The sequence below is a fragment of the Geotrypetes seraphini genome, chromosome 3 (assembly GCF_902459505.1).
Source record: "Geotrypetes seraphini chromosome 3, aGeoSer1.1, whole genome shotgun sequence".
Classification (NCBI taxonomy): domain Eukaryota; kingdom Metazoa; phylum Chordata; class Amphibia; order Gymnophiona; family Dermophiidae; genus Geotrypetes; species Geotrypetes seraphini.
The window spans coordinates 373,083,056-373,099,373 of NC_047086.1; the positions used below are offsets into that span (position 1 = coordinate 373,083,056).

Below are 16,318 nucleotides of genomic sequence, written 5' to 3' on the forward strand. Positions count from 1 at the left end.
CGGCACGGTTTACAGAGGTTGAGAGGAAAGGAACTACAAAGAAAGGGTATAGGAAAGGGGCTGAGAAGATAGAGAGGGGCAGGGAACTAGAGAACGGGAGGTGATTAGATTTTTGAGAAGAGCCAAGTTTTCAAGCGTTTACGGAAGGATTGGAAGGAGCTAGAATTTCTGAGCGGGGATGAGAGGTTGTTCCAGAGTTCCGTAGTTCTAAAGGGGAGGGATGTTCCGAGTTTTCCTGCGCGGGATATACCTTTTATAGATGGGAAAGATAGTTTCAGTTTTTGGGAGGGTCTAGAAGAGAGCGGGTTTGAGGAATTCCAGAAGAGTGGGATAACGGGAGGAAGGACGCCATGTAGAATCTTGAAGGCTAAGCAGGCACATTTATAGAGGACTCTGGAGTATACTGGGAGCCAGTGGAGCTTGGAGAGGAGTGGGGAAACGTGATCGAACTTGCCTTTTGCGAAAATAAGCTTGGCCGCGGCGTTCTGAATTAGCTGAAGTCTAAGGAGGTTTTTCTTAGTTAGGCTTATATAGATGGAGTTGCAGTAGTCTAGTCTAGAGAGGATGGTGGATTGAACGAGGATGGCGAAATGAGAATGATGAAAGCAAGATCTTACTTTCCTCAACATATGGAGGCTGAAGAAGCATTTTTTTACCAGGGAGTTGAGGTGATCGTTGAAGGAGAGAGAGGAGTCTAAGATGATGCCTAGGACTTTGCTTGAAAACTCAAGCTGAAGAGTGGGGCCGGAAGGTAGAGGGATGGAGGTGGGTAAATGATCTGAAATTGGGCCGAGCCAGAGTAGTTTGGTTTTGGACTCATTCAGTTTCATTTGTACAGATTGGGCCCAGGATTGGAGGTTCGTAATACATGTGGAGATGTTCTCGGCGAGGTTCGAGAGGTTCGCGTCAGTTTCGAGGAGGATGAGGATGTCGTCCGCATAGGAGTAGAGAGTTTCTAGGGGGGATAGATGAAGGAGTTTCAGAGAGGACATGTAGATGTTGAAAAGGATAGGGGAGAGGGGTGAGCCTTGCGGGACTCCACATTTCGGCTTCCAGGCGGGGGATGAGGAACCGTTTGTGTTAACGGTGTAGGAGCGGAAGCGTAGGAATTTCGAGAACCAATCAAGGACTGTGGAGCTAATGCCTATTTCGGAGAGTTGGAAGATTAGGATGTCGTGGTGAACGACGTCGAAGGCTGCGGAGAGGTCGAATTGAAGAAGAACAGCAAATTTGTTGTGAGAATGGAGTTGTTGTACCTTAGAGATTAGTGAGGCCAGGAGGGATTCGGTGCTGAAGTTGGGTCTGAAGCCGAATTGGTGGGGTAGGAGGATAGAGAAACGTTCTAGGTAGGATGAGAGTTGGGTGGATATGATGGATTCTAATAGCTTGGTTAGGAGAGGGATATTTGCTATAGGACGGTAGTTAGATGGAATGGTGGGATCAAGGTCGGCCTTTTTCAGTAGAGGGGACAATGAAATGTGTCCCATGTCAGGGGAGAAAAGGCCCGATGTTAGGGCAGAGTTTATAAGGTCGGTGAGGGAAGCGATGGCCTGTGTGGGGATATTCTCGAATAGATAGGAGGGGAAAGGATCCAAAATGCACTTGCAAGTTTTTAGTTTGAGGCAGAGTTTGGAGACTTGCGGTTCAGAGACAAGCTCGAAGGTGGTCCAGGATCTGTCGGCAGGAATAGGGGTGGATACAGGTAAGGTAGGGTTGAGATCAATAGAGGTCAGGGAATTGTAGGAGACTGTGGGAGGGAAGGAGCATCTTAGAGTGGTAACCTTTTCATTAAAGAACTTTGCAAGGGCATCGGCAGATAGAGATGGTGGAAGCGAAGGTGGGTCTTTTTTTGTAGTTAGGGAGCGCCAGATGTTGAACAACGCACTGATCTGGTTGTTGGATCTAGAGATCTTGTCTCCGAAGAAGTTTTTTCTGGCTTTTTTTAATGTTGAATTGTAAAATTTAATATTGGTCCTCCAGGTCTGTCTATCAGAGGGGGATTTAGATTTTTTCCATTTGCGCTCCAAAGCGCGACATTTCTGTTTCAACTCTCTGTGAAGAGGTAGGTACCAGGGGGCCTTTCGGGGGTAGGAGATGGTTTTGGTGGTTAATGGAGCAAGGGAGTGGTAGGTGGACTCGGAGAGGGCGGTCCAGTTGTGCCAATGTGATTCGGGATCTGTAGGTCTAGGGTTGGAGGAGAGTTTGTTGAGGAGTTTGGACCAGAATAGATTGCTTGAGGTTTTTTTGCGGAAGGTTATGGAATGAGAGGAGTGGGGTGGGGAGTCAAGATGTGACATGAAGACAGGGAGACAGGTAGTCCCTAAGAAGTGATCTGACCAGGGGACTTGTTCCCAGCGAGTGTCGTCGGTTGAGGTTTTGAAGGCAGTAAGATCCATGAAGGTGGTGAAGTCTAAGGTATGCCCTTTTTCGTGGGTTGGGGATGGGGTGGGTGGGGGGAAACCTAGAGAGGTAAGGAAGTTGTTGAATTCTGAGTACTTTATTTCTAACTGTTCTACAAAGTTTGAGTTCTGTGACATTTCAGGTATCTTGACAATAAAGTAATTAAACAAGAATCTCAAGTTTTGCATTTCTTTAATGTTTCACTTAAGTCATTGGCTCAAATTTTCATAAAGACATCACTAACTGTTTTTGCTCAGGAATGAGTTAATGCTTTCAGTCCTAACACCAAAAAATTAATTTTAAAAAACTGTAAAATCAGCAACATGATTGATTCTTAGAGGACTGACTGGACTTTTACACATTTTACAAACTTTATAGGTGGGTTCAAGTAAATTGTTATATCTCTCTGGAAAACCTAAATGCCACCGTTTATGCCATATATATCCTAAGGATAGAATTATATTTATTTCATTTTCTCATGCTGCCAATTTGGTATCCTTGATGAGTATTAGTTTAAACAAGGAATAGAATAAGTTAAACAAAATGGCAGTAGTAGTCAATATGATTTTTTTCACATACTGTAATCATGACAAGCATTCTCTGAAGTGATTGGTAACTCTTTGGCTTTTGTTCACTTAGGCAGGCTTTTACAAAGCTGTGCTAAATGCCAAGCTGCCCATAAGAATAGAACGGGTGGCTCGACATTTAGCTTTGTAAAAGAACCTTTTAGTTAATATTTCAGGGGATTTTAGCTTAAATAGAAGAAAAAATTTCTACAACAAAAAAGGGTCATAATTTACCTTCTTGCCACCTCCATACAGTAATTGTATGCTCTGGGTCAACTCCTACTGAAACCAGCTGTTTGCCAGTAGCACTGAAATTAACATAGCTAATTCCTTTGCCGTGGGCACATCTCAGAATGGAAAGAACCTGCTTGGTCATAGCATCCCACACATGAATAGAAGGTGTTGTACCTACAATTTATATGTAGAAAACATAAACAGTACATAAGAAAATATGATAATCTGGAAACATTAGCCACATTTAAGAAAAGCAAATTACAGACATTTAAAGCTACATCTATTAATTTGCAACTGGCTATTATGCATTCATAATTTTGAAAGGAGAAGAGATTACTATAATTAATGAAATGAAACTAATTCTACATGAACAACAAAATCACTAATGAAGGACTTCATGCAAACTAAAACTTTGAAAATGCTTGATGTGTATCTGCATTTCAAACAGATACAGATGTATAATGGGTTATGATTTACAGTTTTTATGCTGAACTCATAAAAAAAAAAATCAAACAGATTTGAAGGCATGAGAAGAGCTTTACCTGCCAATTCTGTAATATCACCTGCATTGTAAAAACAATGGCAAATGAGAAAGCATCAAGGAAAAATAATAATGAAAAATAAATAATTGTTCTAATGCTGAAGCTCTCAACATCAGCACCAGAAGGGAACACAAAATTAAAATTCTAAAAATGGTCATGGGTTAAAAAAGTAAGAACACCAATCAGTCAATATATTGATAACCTATCCCTAATTCACATATTTTAAGCATTACATATTACTAGCTAGATTGCCCATATCATTAACTTGTTTATTTTGGTTCTCTTTCTTTATATGGCCAAGTACCTTGGTATTTGTGACATGTGTTGTCCTTATACATCCCAAGTAGATCCCTGAGATCAGAAACAACAATGCATTTGCTAGCGAATTTAGTGCATTATGTGGCAACAAGTTAAGCTGCATTTTCAATGGGAGGCTCTACTGTAGGATTCATTGCCAGAGAGAATACATGTATGTAAAAATGTCAAGCAATTTAGGCACTTCTTAAAACTCACTTATTTGTAAACAAGTTTTGTTGAATTATGATAATATGTAGAAAATTGATGAGGGATACTGCTTTTGTGTTACATCCTGTTTTCTGTCTGGAAATAGATTGTGAATGTTAAATTGTAGCCCACTTAGGTTTTAAGCGGAAATTTTTTTGAAAAAATAAATAACTCCCTCTTTTACGAATGCATAGCATGGGTTTTAGCGCCGGCAGTGGCGGTAACTGCTCCAATGCTCATAGAATTCCTATGAGCATCGGAGCAGTTACCGCCGCTGCCGGTGCTAAAACCCACGCTATGCTTTCGTAAAAGAGGGGGGTAAATAAATTGAAAGTCCTATTTTTAAATCTCATTTCATTTGTTCCAATTTCTAGTTTTTATTCTTTGCAACCCAATGAAACTTGGAAAAAATTACACACAGAGTTGAGAATGTCTTACTATCTATCCTAGGAAAAAATTACTCTCCATAAAATTAAAGGAATGAGATTAAACTTCTCCTGTGGGATAAACCAATAAAAAGGCACACCATAGTTTGAAAATGGGCCAGATCAGATTGAAGGTTCCAGAGAAATAGGCCCCCCTACATCTCTACACACACACAAAATGGCCTACTGCATTTCTGTGTGATTTCAAGTATGGAAACTTGCATACTAACCCATTTGGAGAAATTGCCCTGAAACAAAGCAGTCCTTTTAAAGTACTTCTCTCCATTCTTTACTCTCCCACCCCCCAACTCCCCAAACTACCCCAGAAAAAAATATCCTGCTGCAACTGCTCCGTCATCTTCAAACTGCCCTCACAACCCAGACCACCTGCAACTGCCTCACATCCCACAAATGGTTCCACCTCCAAAACTACCTCTGCACACTATCCAAGCACTCTGGAAACTACTCCTACCACCAATAACTACCGCTATCATTCCACAAACTGCCTATCTACAAATTTTAACCCACACACAAACTGGCCACTCCTTAAAACTACTCCCTCACAATTGTCTCACCCTAAAAACTACCAACACAACTACTCCAGCACCCCTCAAAAAGCCCATACTGTGAAAATCTATGCCCCAATAACTGCTCCACTCCAAATCTACCCCTGCACCACCCCATAAAGTGACCCACTCTTAAAACCATTCCCATCACCCTGCAAACTGCCCCACCCCAAAAACTACCTACAAAACTGAACCAATACTGGATAAATTACTCCCACCACCCTGTAAACTATCCTAATGTACCCCAAAACATCTCCCCTGCAACTTCTCTTGCTCCCAAAACTAATCTCCCTGCAATTGCCTACCTTGCAAACCACCCCACTCCCTAAAATACTCACGTCTCTGCCTCAGTGCCCCGTAAAATGCACGTATTTCAAAGACTACTGTAGAAAGATTTACGGTCCACTAATCAGTTACATAAACAAATAAGTGCCTGTTAGTTTCTAGGGAAGACCATAATATCTCATCCAGGTTCAACTTTCTTTGCCTATTTACACGACACAAGACCAAGGCTAATGAGAAATACTTTTATTATGAAAATAGAAAAATATAATTCACAAGCCAGCAGCAATATCTAAATATTGTTAACAAAATATCTGATTACATATATGAAACTCAGTACATAATTATCACAACACACTTGCTAGATAAATACGTAACTAATTCTTACACACACTAAACAATTCCTTATAATAACAATTTCTGATTAGCAGCAATCTATTACAGTTATCACCAAGAGTAGCTTTACAAGCCTTATCCTATATCACAATAGGATACTTTATCTAACCCCAGCTGATAAGATAATAAGTTCCTTATCTCACCATCCAATTAGGCCTTGGCACAAAATCAGGTGAAATGGAAGACGTCTCCTCAGCTTAGCAGATATAGAAATCCTTCTGTTACAGGAACAAGTGTTCATCAGCCACTGGTGAAGCTATAATTTAGGTTGGCAGCAAAGGTTTCCTTGATGTGATGAAATTCAGATCTGTTTAAGGTCCGATTCACTCTCTCAGACAGAGAGTCACACGAGGTAACTGTTCAGGTCTTAATTATTATAAAAGAGGTGCATGGAGAATACCTGTGATGAGATGCGAGTTCACCCACATCCGAACACAGACTAAATTATAATTAGCACCATTTCACTTGGATCTCGTCAGATGACCTCTTCGGACCAATCCAGAAACAGAACTTAGATGAATAGCCTTTCTATATAAAGTCTCATAAAGGCTGGGAGACACAGGCGCCTTCGATAGATAAGCACAGCATAGGAGTATGCCTCCCCCAAGATTCACATGGGAAGATCACATAGGCATAGCTGGATGTGCTTGACTAGAATACAGTTCTGGTACATACCCAGAAGGCATCAGGCAGAAACAGCAAAGATGTTTTCTTCTTTCTCTTCTTGCTAGGTTCATGCTGGAATGATTTCTTGCAAATAATGGTTCAGGCTTGATGATGTCAGAGAGGCCTAACCTTCAGGTGCAAATAAGGAAACACCCCTACACTACCCCATACCATTGTGCAAAGGACTGCCTATCTCAAAAAATTATCCCAGCACCTCAAACATTACCTATCCCATAATCTAGCCTCCAGCAAGTGTCGCATCACCCTCCAGAAACTACCCTATACAATCCTAAAAACCTATCCGTCTACAAAACTACCCCACCTCAACAACTACTCAGACAACTGCATCACCCCCTGCAAACTGTCCCCATCCTACAAATTACCCTCACCCTTCTGCAAACTGTACTATAGTACTCTCAAAACTCATCTCCGCATCTGTTCTTACCTCCAAAAACTACTTTTACAACTTACAAACTATCCACTACTCGTACTCCCCTGCTTCAGCATCCCCAAAAATGCCCATACTCCAAAAAGTACCCCATACTATTCTGTAAACTGTTTCATCCTCCTCTACTTTCCTACTCCATGAGCTGTTCCTCCCCCTAGATATCCTCAACTGTTCCACAGTACCCTGCAAACAGCCCCATCCTAATAACAGTAACTCCTGCAACTAGCCCACAATCCCACAAACCGCTGCTCTTCCAATAACCACGTACCTTCCTGCAAATGTCTTCCCAAACCACAATTTCCTCAATTCCCACAAACTGCCTCTACTCCATAACATCATCCTCACAACTGCCCCACCACCTCACAAACTGACCCATTTCCAAAAACTATCACCATAACTGTCCCACCTCTCTTTCCAATCCACAAAACTACCTCCCACACTCCAAACTGCCCCAGCTTGAGAAATACCCCAATTACCACACCCCTCACAACTATGACCCAAAACTACCCCATCCCTTCACAACTATCCACCAAAACTCCTCCCCAACTAGTCTCAATACATATTTGTACACATTTCTTATTTGTAAATGATTTCTTATTTGTGATGTGCTAAAGTATATATGTATACATATATACCTCATATATATATGTATATATATATATACAATCCGTTCCAGGAGCATGCTCGTAATCCAAAATGCTCGTTTATCAAAGCGAGTTTCCCCATAGGAAATAATGGAAACTTGCTTTGATACGTTCCCACCCCCCCACCCCCGAGGCCAGGGCGCTGCTCCCCCCCTGCTCGCAAATTCCCCCCCCCCCCGCGTGATCCGGCACCCCCCATGAGAACACGCACCCCCCGCCCGACCAACTTTAACTCACCCCCCCGTCTGGCACCGGCACGAGAACCGCTCCCCTCTGCTCGCAAAGGCCCCCCCGCTCGAATCGACACCCCCCCCCCGCGAGAACAGGAACCCCCCGCCCGACCAACTTTAACTCACCCCCCCTTTGGCATCAGGCACGCAGCCCACAAGTGCCGGTGCCTCTTGTAGATCTTCTTCCCAGTCTCTGCCGGCTTTGAGCATGCATCTGCGCATGCTCAAGCCCTTCTAATTCTCTCTCTTGCCGAGATTCTTGGCGAGAGGGAGAATTAGAAGAGCTTGAGCATGCGCAGATGCATGCTCAAAGCCGGCAGAGACTGGGAAGAAGACCTACAAACGGCACCGGCTCTTGTGGGCTGCGTGCCGGTGCCAAAGGGGGGTGAGTTAAAGTTGGTCGGGCGGGGGGTTCCTGTTCTCACGGGGGGGGGGGGGGTGTCGATTCTAGCGGGGGGGGCCTTTGCGAGTGGGGGGGAGCGATGCCGGTTATCGGGGGGTGCTCGCAAATCGAGTCAACACTCGGTTTGCGAGACACGTTTTGCGAGAATGTTTTGCTCATCTTGCAAAACACTCGCAAACCGGGTTACTCGCAAACCGAGGTTTGACTGTATATATATATATATATATACTAGTCTTATAGCCCGTTACATTAATGGGTGCTAGAATATGTGTGTGTGTGTTGTCTGTCTTCCAGTTGGGTTTTCAGGATTTCCCTAATGAATATGCATTGAAAGCATAGCATGCATATGGATCTCATGCATATTCATTGGGGAAATCCTGAAAACCCAACTGGATTGTGGCCCTCAAGGAGGGACTTTGAGACCTCTGTTCTAGCTTATGCATATATTTATGTACATGCAACTGAATGCTGATGCATTTCTTTGCACAAAATATAGTTTTGCCATGTTCTTTCATCTTAAGGCATATTTTTGTATGTACTTTTTTCACATACTATTTGGTTATTGCACCAGACACAAAATTGTTTTATGAGTGTTAAGGAACCATGTACTGAGCTTTAGCATACAGCTTTCTACATAGACCCACAGATCTTAAAAATTTAAAAGCCACTCAAGTTCCTGTGAGCATCTGTGTTTTGTAATGGAAAACTAAATTAGTGAGGAATCATTACTCAACTTTAGAGGAAAATGAGAAAACAGCTTAAAGATCCCAAATAGTAAGAGAGACTCCAATTTGGGTCACGGCACATTTTAAGTTGAAATTTCCTAAACAACTTTAGATTGTGGAATAAGATAAAAATTTCTACAATGCAAGGGGGTAAGGCTGTGCAAGGGCAATAGTGGTGCAGAGCTAGCCCTACCATCAGGTTGACCACGTGTCCACCAAGTTTGGCACTGGTGGGGCAGCCATCAGCTCTAAAGTCTAAACAACTTAGCATGGTTAGCATGACGCCTTTGATTACCTGCATGGCTCAAGTTGGTGCTCTCCCTCCAACAGGAAGTTTGGAAAGGATGGGATGCTACCAGCATCGAACATGTGCAAGGTCCCATGCCAGCTATGTTGAGTTTTGTTTAGAGATGGTGTTCTGCCATGCCAGTGCTGCATCCCAAATCATGCCACGATGAAAAGGGTGAAGGAGATATGTTTGATACGTGTGTGTGTGGGGGGGGGGGGGGAGGGGGGTAAGGTAGTGGTTGATGGTTGAGCTTGAAGGAGAGAATAAGGAAAGGAAGAGGCTGGGTGTGGGCCCATGGCTGAAAGTTCGCTTAAGAGATCAGATACCTTTAGGCTGGTCCTAGAAAGGTGGCTGCAAACGGGTTGAAAGCTGGGATAAAGAGGGCACTAAAGAAAAAAGCTAAAAAAAAAAAAAATTCAATCAAAGTGGTTTGCATTTAGTATATGTGTTGTTTTAGGCTTCATTTAATACAGCTATTGCCCGGGTTCCGAAATACAGTATACCCTCCGCCGTTTCTCTCGGCTTCAGCATCCACGTAAATCACCTCTCTGCAACAGGTGCGGGTCTCCGTATTTTCTGTCCTGGCATTTGTCCATTTAGCAGATGCCGATCTATCTCCTCGCTAACCCTCCGGATGTTCTACCGCGGCGGTGCCAATTCAGTACATACTGCCTTTGAATGTTAAAAAAAACATGCTTGTTGACGTTCTCGCCGTCCCAATTGCAAGCACTAAACAGCGCTAGCCTACGCCATCTGCCTCTTCACCATCAGCCATTTTGTTTCCTCCTCTTTGCTATAGATGGGGGGAGGTATCACTTCCGGTCTAGTGCACGAAATCGACAACGGGGCAGCGTCTATACATTAAGGGAGCTCTGGTGCTTGAGCTTACAGGGAACGACGGTGGCGGCGACGGCAAACGTACAGTAAGGGGGGGAAGAGTACTGTAGGGCCATCAAATAAGTATGAAGCTGTATGATTTTCTTTGTATGGCAAGACTCTCGCGCATGCGCACTCCTACCCGCGGGCCCCTACAGCGCACGGAAAACGGGAGCACGCAGGTGGGAGTGCGCATGCGCGGCTTAGGGCTTTATTATATTAGATATATATACAGAAGGGTTGGGAAAAATCCCATAATCCACTTGTTTTATATTCTGTTTAGAATTCAAGGTGGCCTTCTATAGTTATAATTGTTTTTTTCCTGGCTGCTTGCTCCTGCTCTTATATGTTTCTAGTTCAAGTGGAACTAATCTCTGTTGGGTTATGGTACCAAGGATCTTCATTTGCAATGGTCTTGGTTTCTTCCTATTCTATAAACCCTCTATCTGGCCCAGCTATCATAGTAATTTTCCTAGGGCAGGGACCACAGGATTATGGCTCTTCTAGAACCCAGTAAGCCTGCATTCTTAGTTAAGCAGTAGTTGATGGTTAAAAATCTCTCTTCCAGTTCCTTTTAAGTACTTCCTCCCAGAGTGGAGACAAGAATACTTAACCTGAAAATTGATATACAGTAGAAAGCTACCATAGATGTTTTGCAATGAGCTTTGTGATAGATTGCCAGTCAGGTTTTCAGGATATCCACAATGAATACGCATGGAAAAGATTTGCATACAATGGAGGTAATATATGCAAATCAATCTCATATCTATTCATTGTGGATATCCTGTAAACCTGACTTGCAAGGAGGTATTCCAGGACTGACTTGAGAAACACTAACATAGAATACATGTTAGTAATCAAAGCTCTAATATTTTTACCTTATTTTTAAAGGAGATAAGTAATTAACTCATTTTAGAACTACAGATTACACCTAAATGGTGGTTAGGGGGAGGGGGGTTATTTATTTATTTATGTATTCATGATATTAATGAAAGATATACAAGTGATGTATGATTGTTCTTATGTTGTATTTTTGTGCACTTGTTGTATGATTTAAAATGAATAAAGAATGCTTAAATAAAAAAAGAACTACAGATTATCAATCTGAAGTTTCCAAAGAAGATCTAAACTAGGGCTCCAAATAAAATCAGTTTGTCCAGCAAGTCCTTTCTGTATACTGCTATTATGTAAAATATCTTACCAATTTGACCAGTAGCCACAACATTTTTATATTTTGGATGTTGATTCACAGTTAGGCAGAGAATATCATCAGTGTGCTCCAGGTAGAAACTCTGATTTCCTAATAAGATCAAAGAGATACTTATAGTTAAGTTATATTCACAACAGCAGTATTAGAGGTCTCAAAATATCAAGTTGCTCAACCTTTAACATTTTTTTTCTTTCATCTTTCATTCTTATTTTAACGTATTATACTTCTGATATAAATAAAACTCTAGAATACAGCACTATAATATCAGGCTGTAGCAAGACAGACTCAGGATAATACAAAAAAGTGCTACTTGACAGAGCATTCTTAATGGTAGGGAAGTGACAGTAAAACTGGGTATCAGGTAAATCTACAGTCCTCCTGTAGACAAGGAAAACAGGCAAAACAGATGAACTGTGTAATATTTATCAGCCATCATGCCTGTTTTTACATCTCATAGCCATGCACCTTTCAGCTGTTTGTGTTATATTACTGTTTTACATGTAATTATAATACCCACCTGAAATTCTGTTAAAGACTATCATAGTTTATTTTGATTTACAAAGATAGATTCTCCTTCATTTTACTGATGGAATGATGAAGGGTGTTAACTCTGTAGCATTCTGAGGAAATTGTAAGGAGAAACATCTAAGAACATAAGAATTGCTGCTGCTGGGTCAGACCAGTGGTCCATCGTGCCCAGCAGTCCGCTCCTGCCGCGGCCCATAGATCAAAGACCAGTGCCCTGGCTGAGACTAGCCTTGCCTGCGTACTTTCTGATTCAGCAGGAGCTTGTCTAACTTTGTCTTGAATCCCTGGAGGATGTTTTCACCTAAAACAGCTTCCGGAAGAGCGTTCCAGTTTTCCACCACTCTCTGGGTGAAGAAGAACTTCCTTACATTTGTACGGAATCTATCCCCTTTCAACTTTAGAGAGTGCCCTCTCGTTCTCCCTACCTTGGAGAAGGTGAACAACCTATCTTTATCTACTAAGTCTATTCCATTCATTATCTTGAAGGTTTCAATCATGTCCCCTCTCAGTCTCCTCTTTTCAAGGGAGAAGAGGCCCAGTTTCTCTAATCTCTCACTGTACGGCAACTCCTCCAGCCCCTTAACCATTTTAGTCACTCTTCTCTGGACCCTTTCGAGTAGTACCATGTCCTTCTTTAAGTACAGCGACCAGTGCTGGACGCAGTATTCTAGGTGGGGGCGTACCATGGCCCGGTACAGCGGCATGATAACCTTTTCCGATCTGTTTGTGATCCCCTTCTTAATCATTCCTAGCATTCTGTTTTCCCTTTTTGCTGCCGCCACACATTGCGCGAACGGCTTCATCAACTTGTCGACCAGTACGCCCAAGTCTCTTTCCTGGGGGGTCTCTCCAAGTACTGCACTGGACATCCTGTATTCGTGTATAAGATTCTTGTTACCGACATGCATCACCTTACACTTATCCATATTAAACCTTATTTGCCATGTCGCAGCCCATTTCTCAAGCATGTTTGTCATGTTGCAGGTCTTCACAATCCTTCTGTGTCTTCACTACTCTAAATTACTTCGTATCGTCTGCAAATTTAATCACCTCGCTCGTCGTTTCAATTTCCAGGTTGTTTATAAATATGTTGAAGAGCACGGGTCCAAGCACCGAACCCTGCGGCACTCTACTCGTGACGCTTTTCCAGTCCGAGTATTGTCCATTTACCCCCACTCTCTGTTTCCTATCCACTAACCAGTTTTTAATCCATGTGAGTATTTCACCCTTGATTCCATGGCTCCAATTTCCCAGATCTCCCCTCGAACCTTTCTTGAAGACCGGCGTAACATTTGCCACTTTCCAGTCTTCCAGAATCCTTCCCGATTTGATCGACAGACTGGTTATTAGTTGAAGCAGTTCAGCTATAACCCCTTTCAGTTTCTTGATTACCCTCGGATGGATGATATCATCTGTGTAACTGTATGACATTATACTTTGTTTGTCTAAGCATGTGCCAAGTGTGGCTATGTAAAGGTTGAAGAGTGTTGGTGATAGTGGAGAGCCTTGGGGGACTCCGCAAGGGTTGTTCTAGGATTCTGATTGTTCACTGTTTGCTTTTACTCTGTATCTTCTTGAGCGGAGGAAGCCTTCAAACCAATTGTAGACTTTTTCTTTAATTCCTATTGCCTCCAGTGTTTGTAGTAGGATGTCTTGATCTACTAAGTCAAATGCTGCTGCGAGGTCGAGGTATGAGTAGCATTTTTTGCCTTTGCTTAGGTGTTGTTTGTCTGTGTCTAGGAGAGAGACTAGTAGGGTTTCTGTACTGTAGTTCCCTCTGAAGCCTGATTGTGAGGGGTGAAAAATATTGTGGGTTTCTAAGTATTCGGTGAGAAGTTTTGCTAGAAGACCTTCCATTAGTTTGACGTATAGCAGTATTGAGGCTATAGGTCTGTAATTGGATGGCTGATCTGTTGCTCTCTTTAGGTCTTTCAGAATAGGGGGGTTATGATGATTTCGGAGACTTCTTGTGAAAATCCACCGCATGAGGTGGGTGCGGAATCCAGTGCTGGCGGCTTTTAACAAGTATGGGGTACAGTGGTTGAGGACACAGGCTGCATGATTGTATTTTTTATACAGTTTGTCTAGGTCGTGCCATTGTGTGTCTGGTAAATCTGACCAGTTTCTGTCTGCTGTGTAGGCCTCGTTTTCTTTAGGTGGCATCAAGATTTCGTCGAGGTAGTTTTGGGACCCGGTGAAGGTGTTTCTGGCTGTTGATATTTTGTTTCTGAAGAATTCAGCCAATTGATTGGCTGGGGGGGAGGGGCGGTTTTGGTGGCAGAGTAGGATTTGGTGTCTGTGAGTTCCTTTAGTAGTTTGAAAAGTTTTTTGGTGCCTATCTGATTGGTGTAGTATGCCTTTCATTTTTCTTTTAGCTTTTGTTTGTATTGTTTGTTCAGTGTTCTCAGTTGTGTTTTCTCCATTCTCTTTCAAGACATCTATATTATCGTTTGAGTTGCAGTAGTTTGTTGTCAAACCATTTTTTCTGAGCGTCTGTAGATTCTGGTCTTTTTCTGCGGTTGTGTCATGTCTTCGAGGATGGATGTGCTTAGGGTGCACCAGTGGTTAATGAAGTCCTTGGGGTTTCCATTTTGTATCATGGTGTCTATTTTGCACCAGAATTTAGGTGGATCAATCTTTTTGTGTGCTTCGTATGTTAAGCTTTGGTTATTTTGTTTGGTTTTGACCTGTGTCCAGTTGATTTTGAAGGTGTACATGTAGTGGTCTGACAGAGGGTGCGTGACCATGTTCCATTTGCGGTGTGAATGTCTAGTGTGGTGAGTTGTTGGGACATGAAGGCTGCTATGTCAAGTTGGTGGCCCTTCTCGTGTGTGGTTTGTGGATCTAGGATTCTGTAAGATAGGGTTTTGAGGAATGAGAGGAGGTTTTCTGTTTGGTTGGAAAATTCATCTTCCAGGTGTAGATTAAGATTGCCTAGGATTAGGTTGTATGTTGATGTGAAGGAGTTTCTGAGTATAAATTCTTCGAATTCCGATTTTGCTATGTTCCATTTTCCTGGTGTTATGTAGCAAAGTAGGCAGGTTAGGGCTCCTTTGAGTGTGGGGCCCGATAATTGGTAGGCGAGTAGATTCATGTGTGGGGTGGAGGTTTTGTCCTGTAGTGCTATATTTAGAGTACTTTTGGCCAGGATGGCTAGTCCTCTTCCTCGTTTTTTGTCTCTACAAACTACTTGTGTTTTGTAACCTTGTGGGTAAACTTCCGTTATTCTGGAATCGGTGTCTGAGGTTATCCATGTTTCTGTGAGGAAGAGGCATCCTAGGTTTTCTTTCTCTATCTAGTCCTTTATGATCTCAGTTTTTGGGCCTAGGGATATGATGTTCATGTATGCACATTTTATTGATGTAAATTCAGTTTTAGTGTTGTGTGATATTTTTGGGTAGATGAGGGTGTCTGCTTGGGGGGTGGGTTTGATCCTGGGATGCTTTCGGGAGGCATTTGTGGGTCTTCTCCCCCAGATCTGGGGGATGCTGTGGTGCATGCAGGTGGAGCAGTCAACCACATTTATATGGTTACTCCCTGCTGGGTGGTGGTTTCTGTTGCTTGTTACTATAACTGGAATTGGTGAGTTATAGTTTCCTTTTGCTTCCCAGAATGTTAGGATCAAGAGTAGTAGGGCGATAACTACTTGTTTCTGTTTTATTGTTTTCATTGTTTGTGGAGTTGGGAGGTGAGGATTGGGTGGAACGAACTGTGTCTCTTTTGGTGTTTTCACTGGTGATTTTTGTGGTAGGGGGGGTCTTTTTGGTATAGTTTGGTGTCAAAGGACCGTCCAGATGGTCCACCCGCAGGATGTGTCCTCTTTTTTTGGTAGCCCTCAAGCAGGGTTGCAAAGGTGCAGGAGCTCTGTAGTGGGCGGAGCCAGACTCAATTCTCCCGTCTGGAGTAGCGTCATACGGAATTTGTTACTATAACTGGAATTGGTGAGTTATAGTTTCCTTTTGCTTCCCAGAATGTTAGGATCAAGAGTAGTAGGGCGATAACTACTTGTTTCTGTTTTATTGTTTTCATTGTTTGTGGAGTTGGGAGGTGAGGATTGGGTGGAATGAACTGTGTCTCTTTTGGTGTTTTCACTGGTGATTTTTGTGGTAGGGGGGGTCTTTTTGGTATAGTTTGGTGTCAAAGGACCGTCCAGATGGTCCACCCGCAGGATGTGTCCTCTTTTTTTGGTAGCCCTCAAGCAGGGTTGCAAAGGTGCAGGAGCTCTGTAGTGGGCGGAGCCAGACTCAATTCTCCCGTCTGGAGTAGCGTCATACGGAATGAGAAGGGACCAGATGGAGGGAACCTTCCTCTTTCCTCTGCCTTGCTATTCTCTGGAAAAAACCCTTTTGGCGGCTCTCAAGTAGGACTGAAGATGAGCAGGAAC

General features: G+C 42.8%; 1 protein-coding gene across 2 annotated transcripts in view; it reads right to left on the bottom strand.

Moving 5' to 3' along the window:
* The window catches only part of EML6 (EMAP like 6), a 523,485-nt gene that overhangs the window by 84,189 nt on the left and 422,978 nt on the right, over positions 1-16,318 (bottom strand). For both annotated transcript variants that reach the window (XM_033938328.1, XM_033938329.1), the window contains 2 exons: positions 11,398-11,496; positions 3,201-3,374 (listed from right to left, as the gene is read on the bottom strand). In XM_033938328.1, the coding sequence (XP_033794219.1) occupies positions 3,201-3,374; positions 11,398-11,496 (273 nt within the window). The remainder of the gene's footprint in view (positions 1-3,200; positions 3,375-11,397; positions 11,497-16,318) is intronic.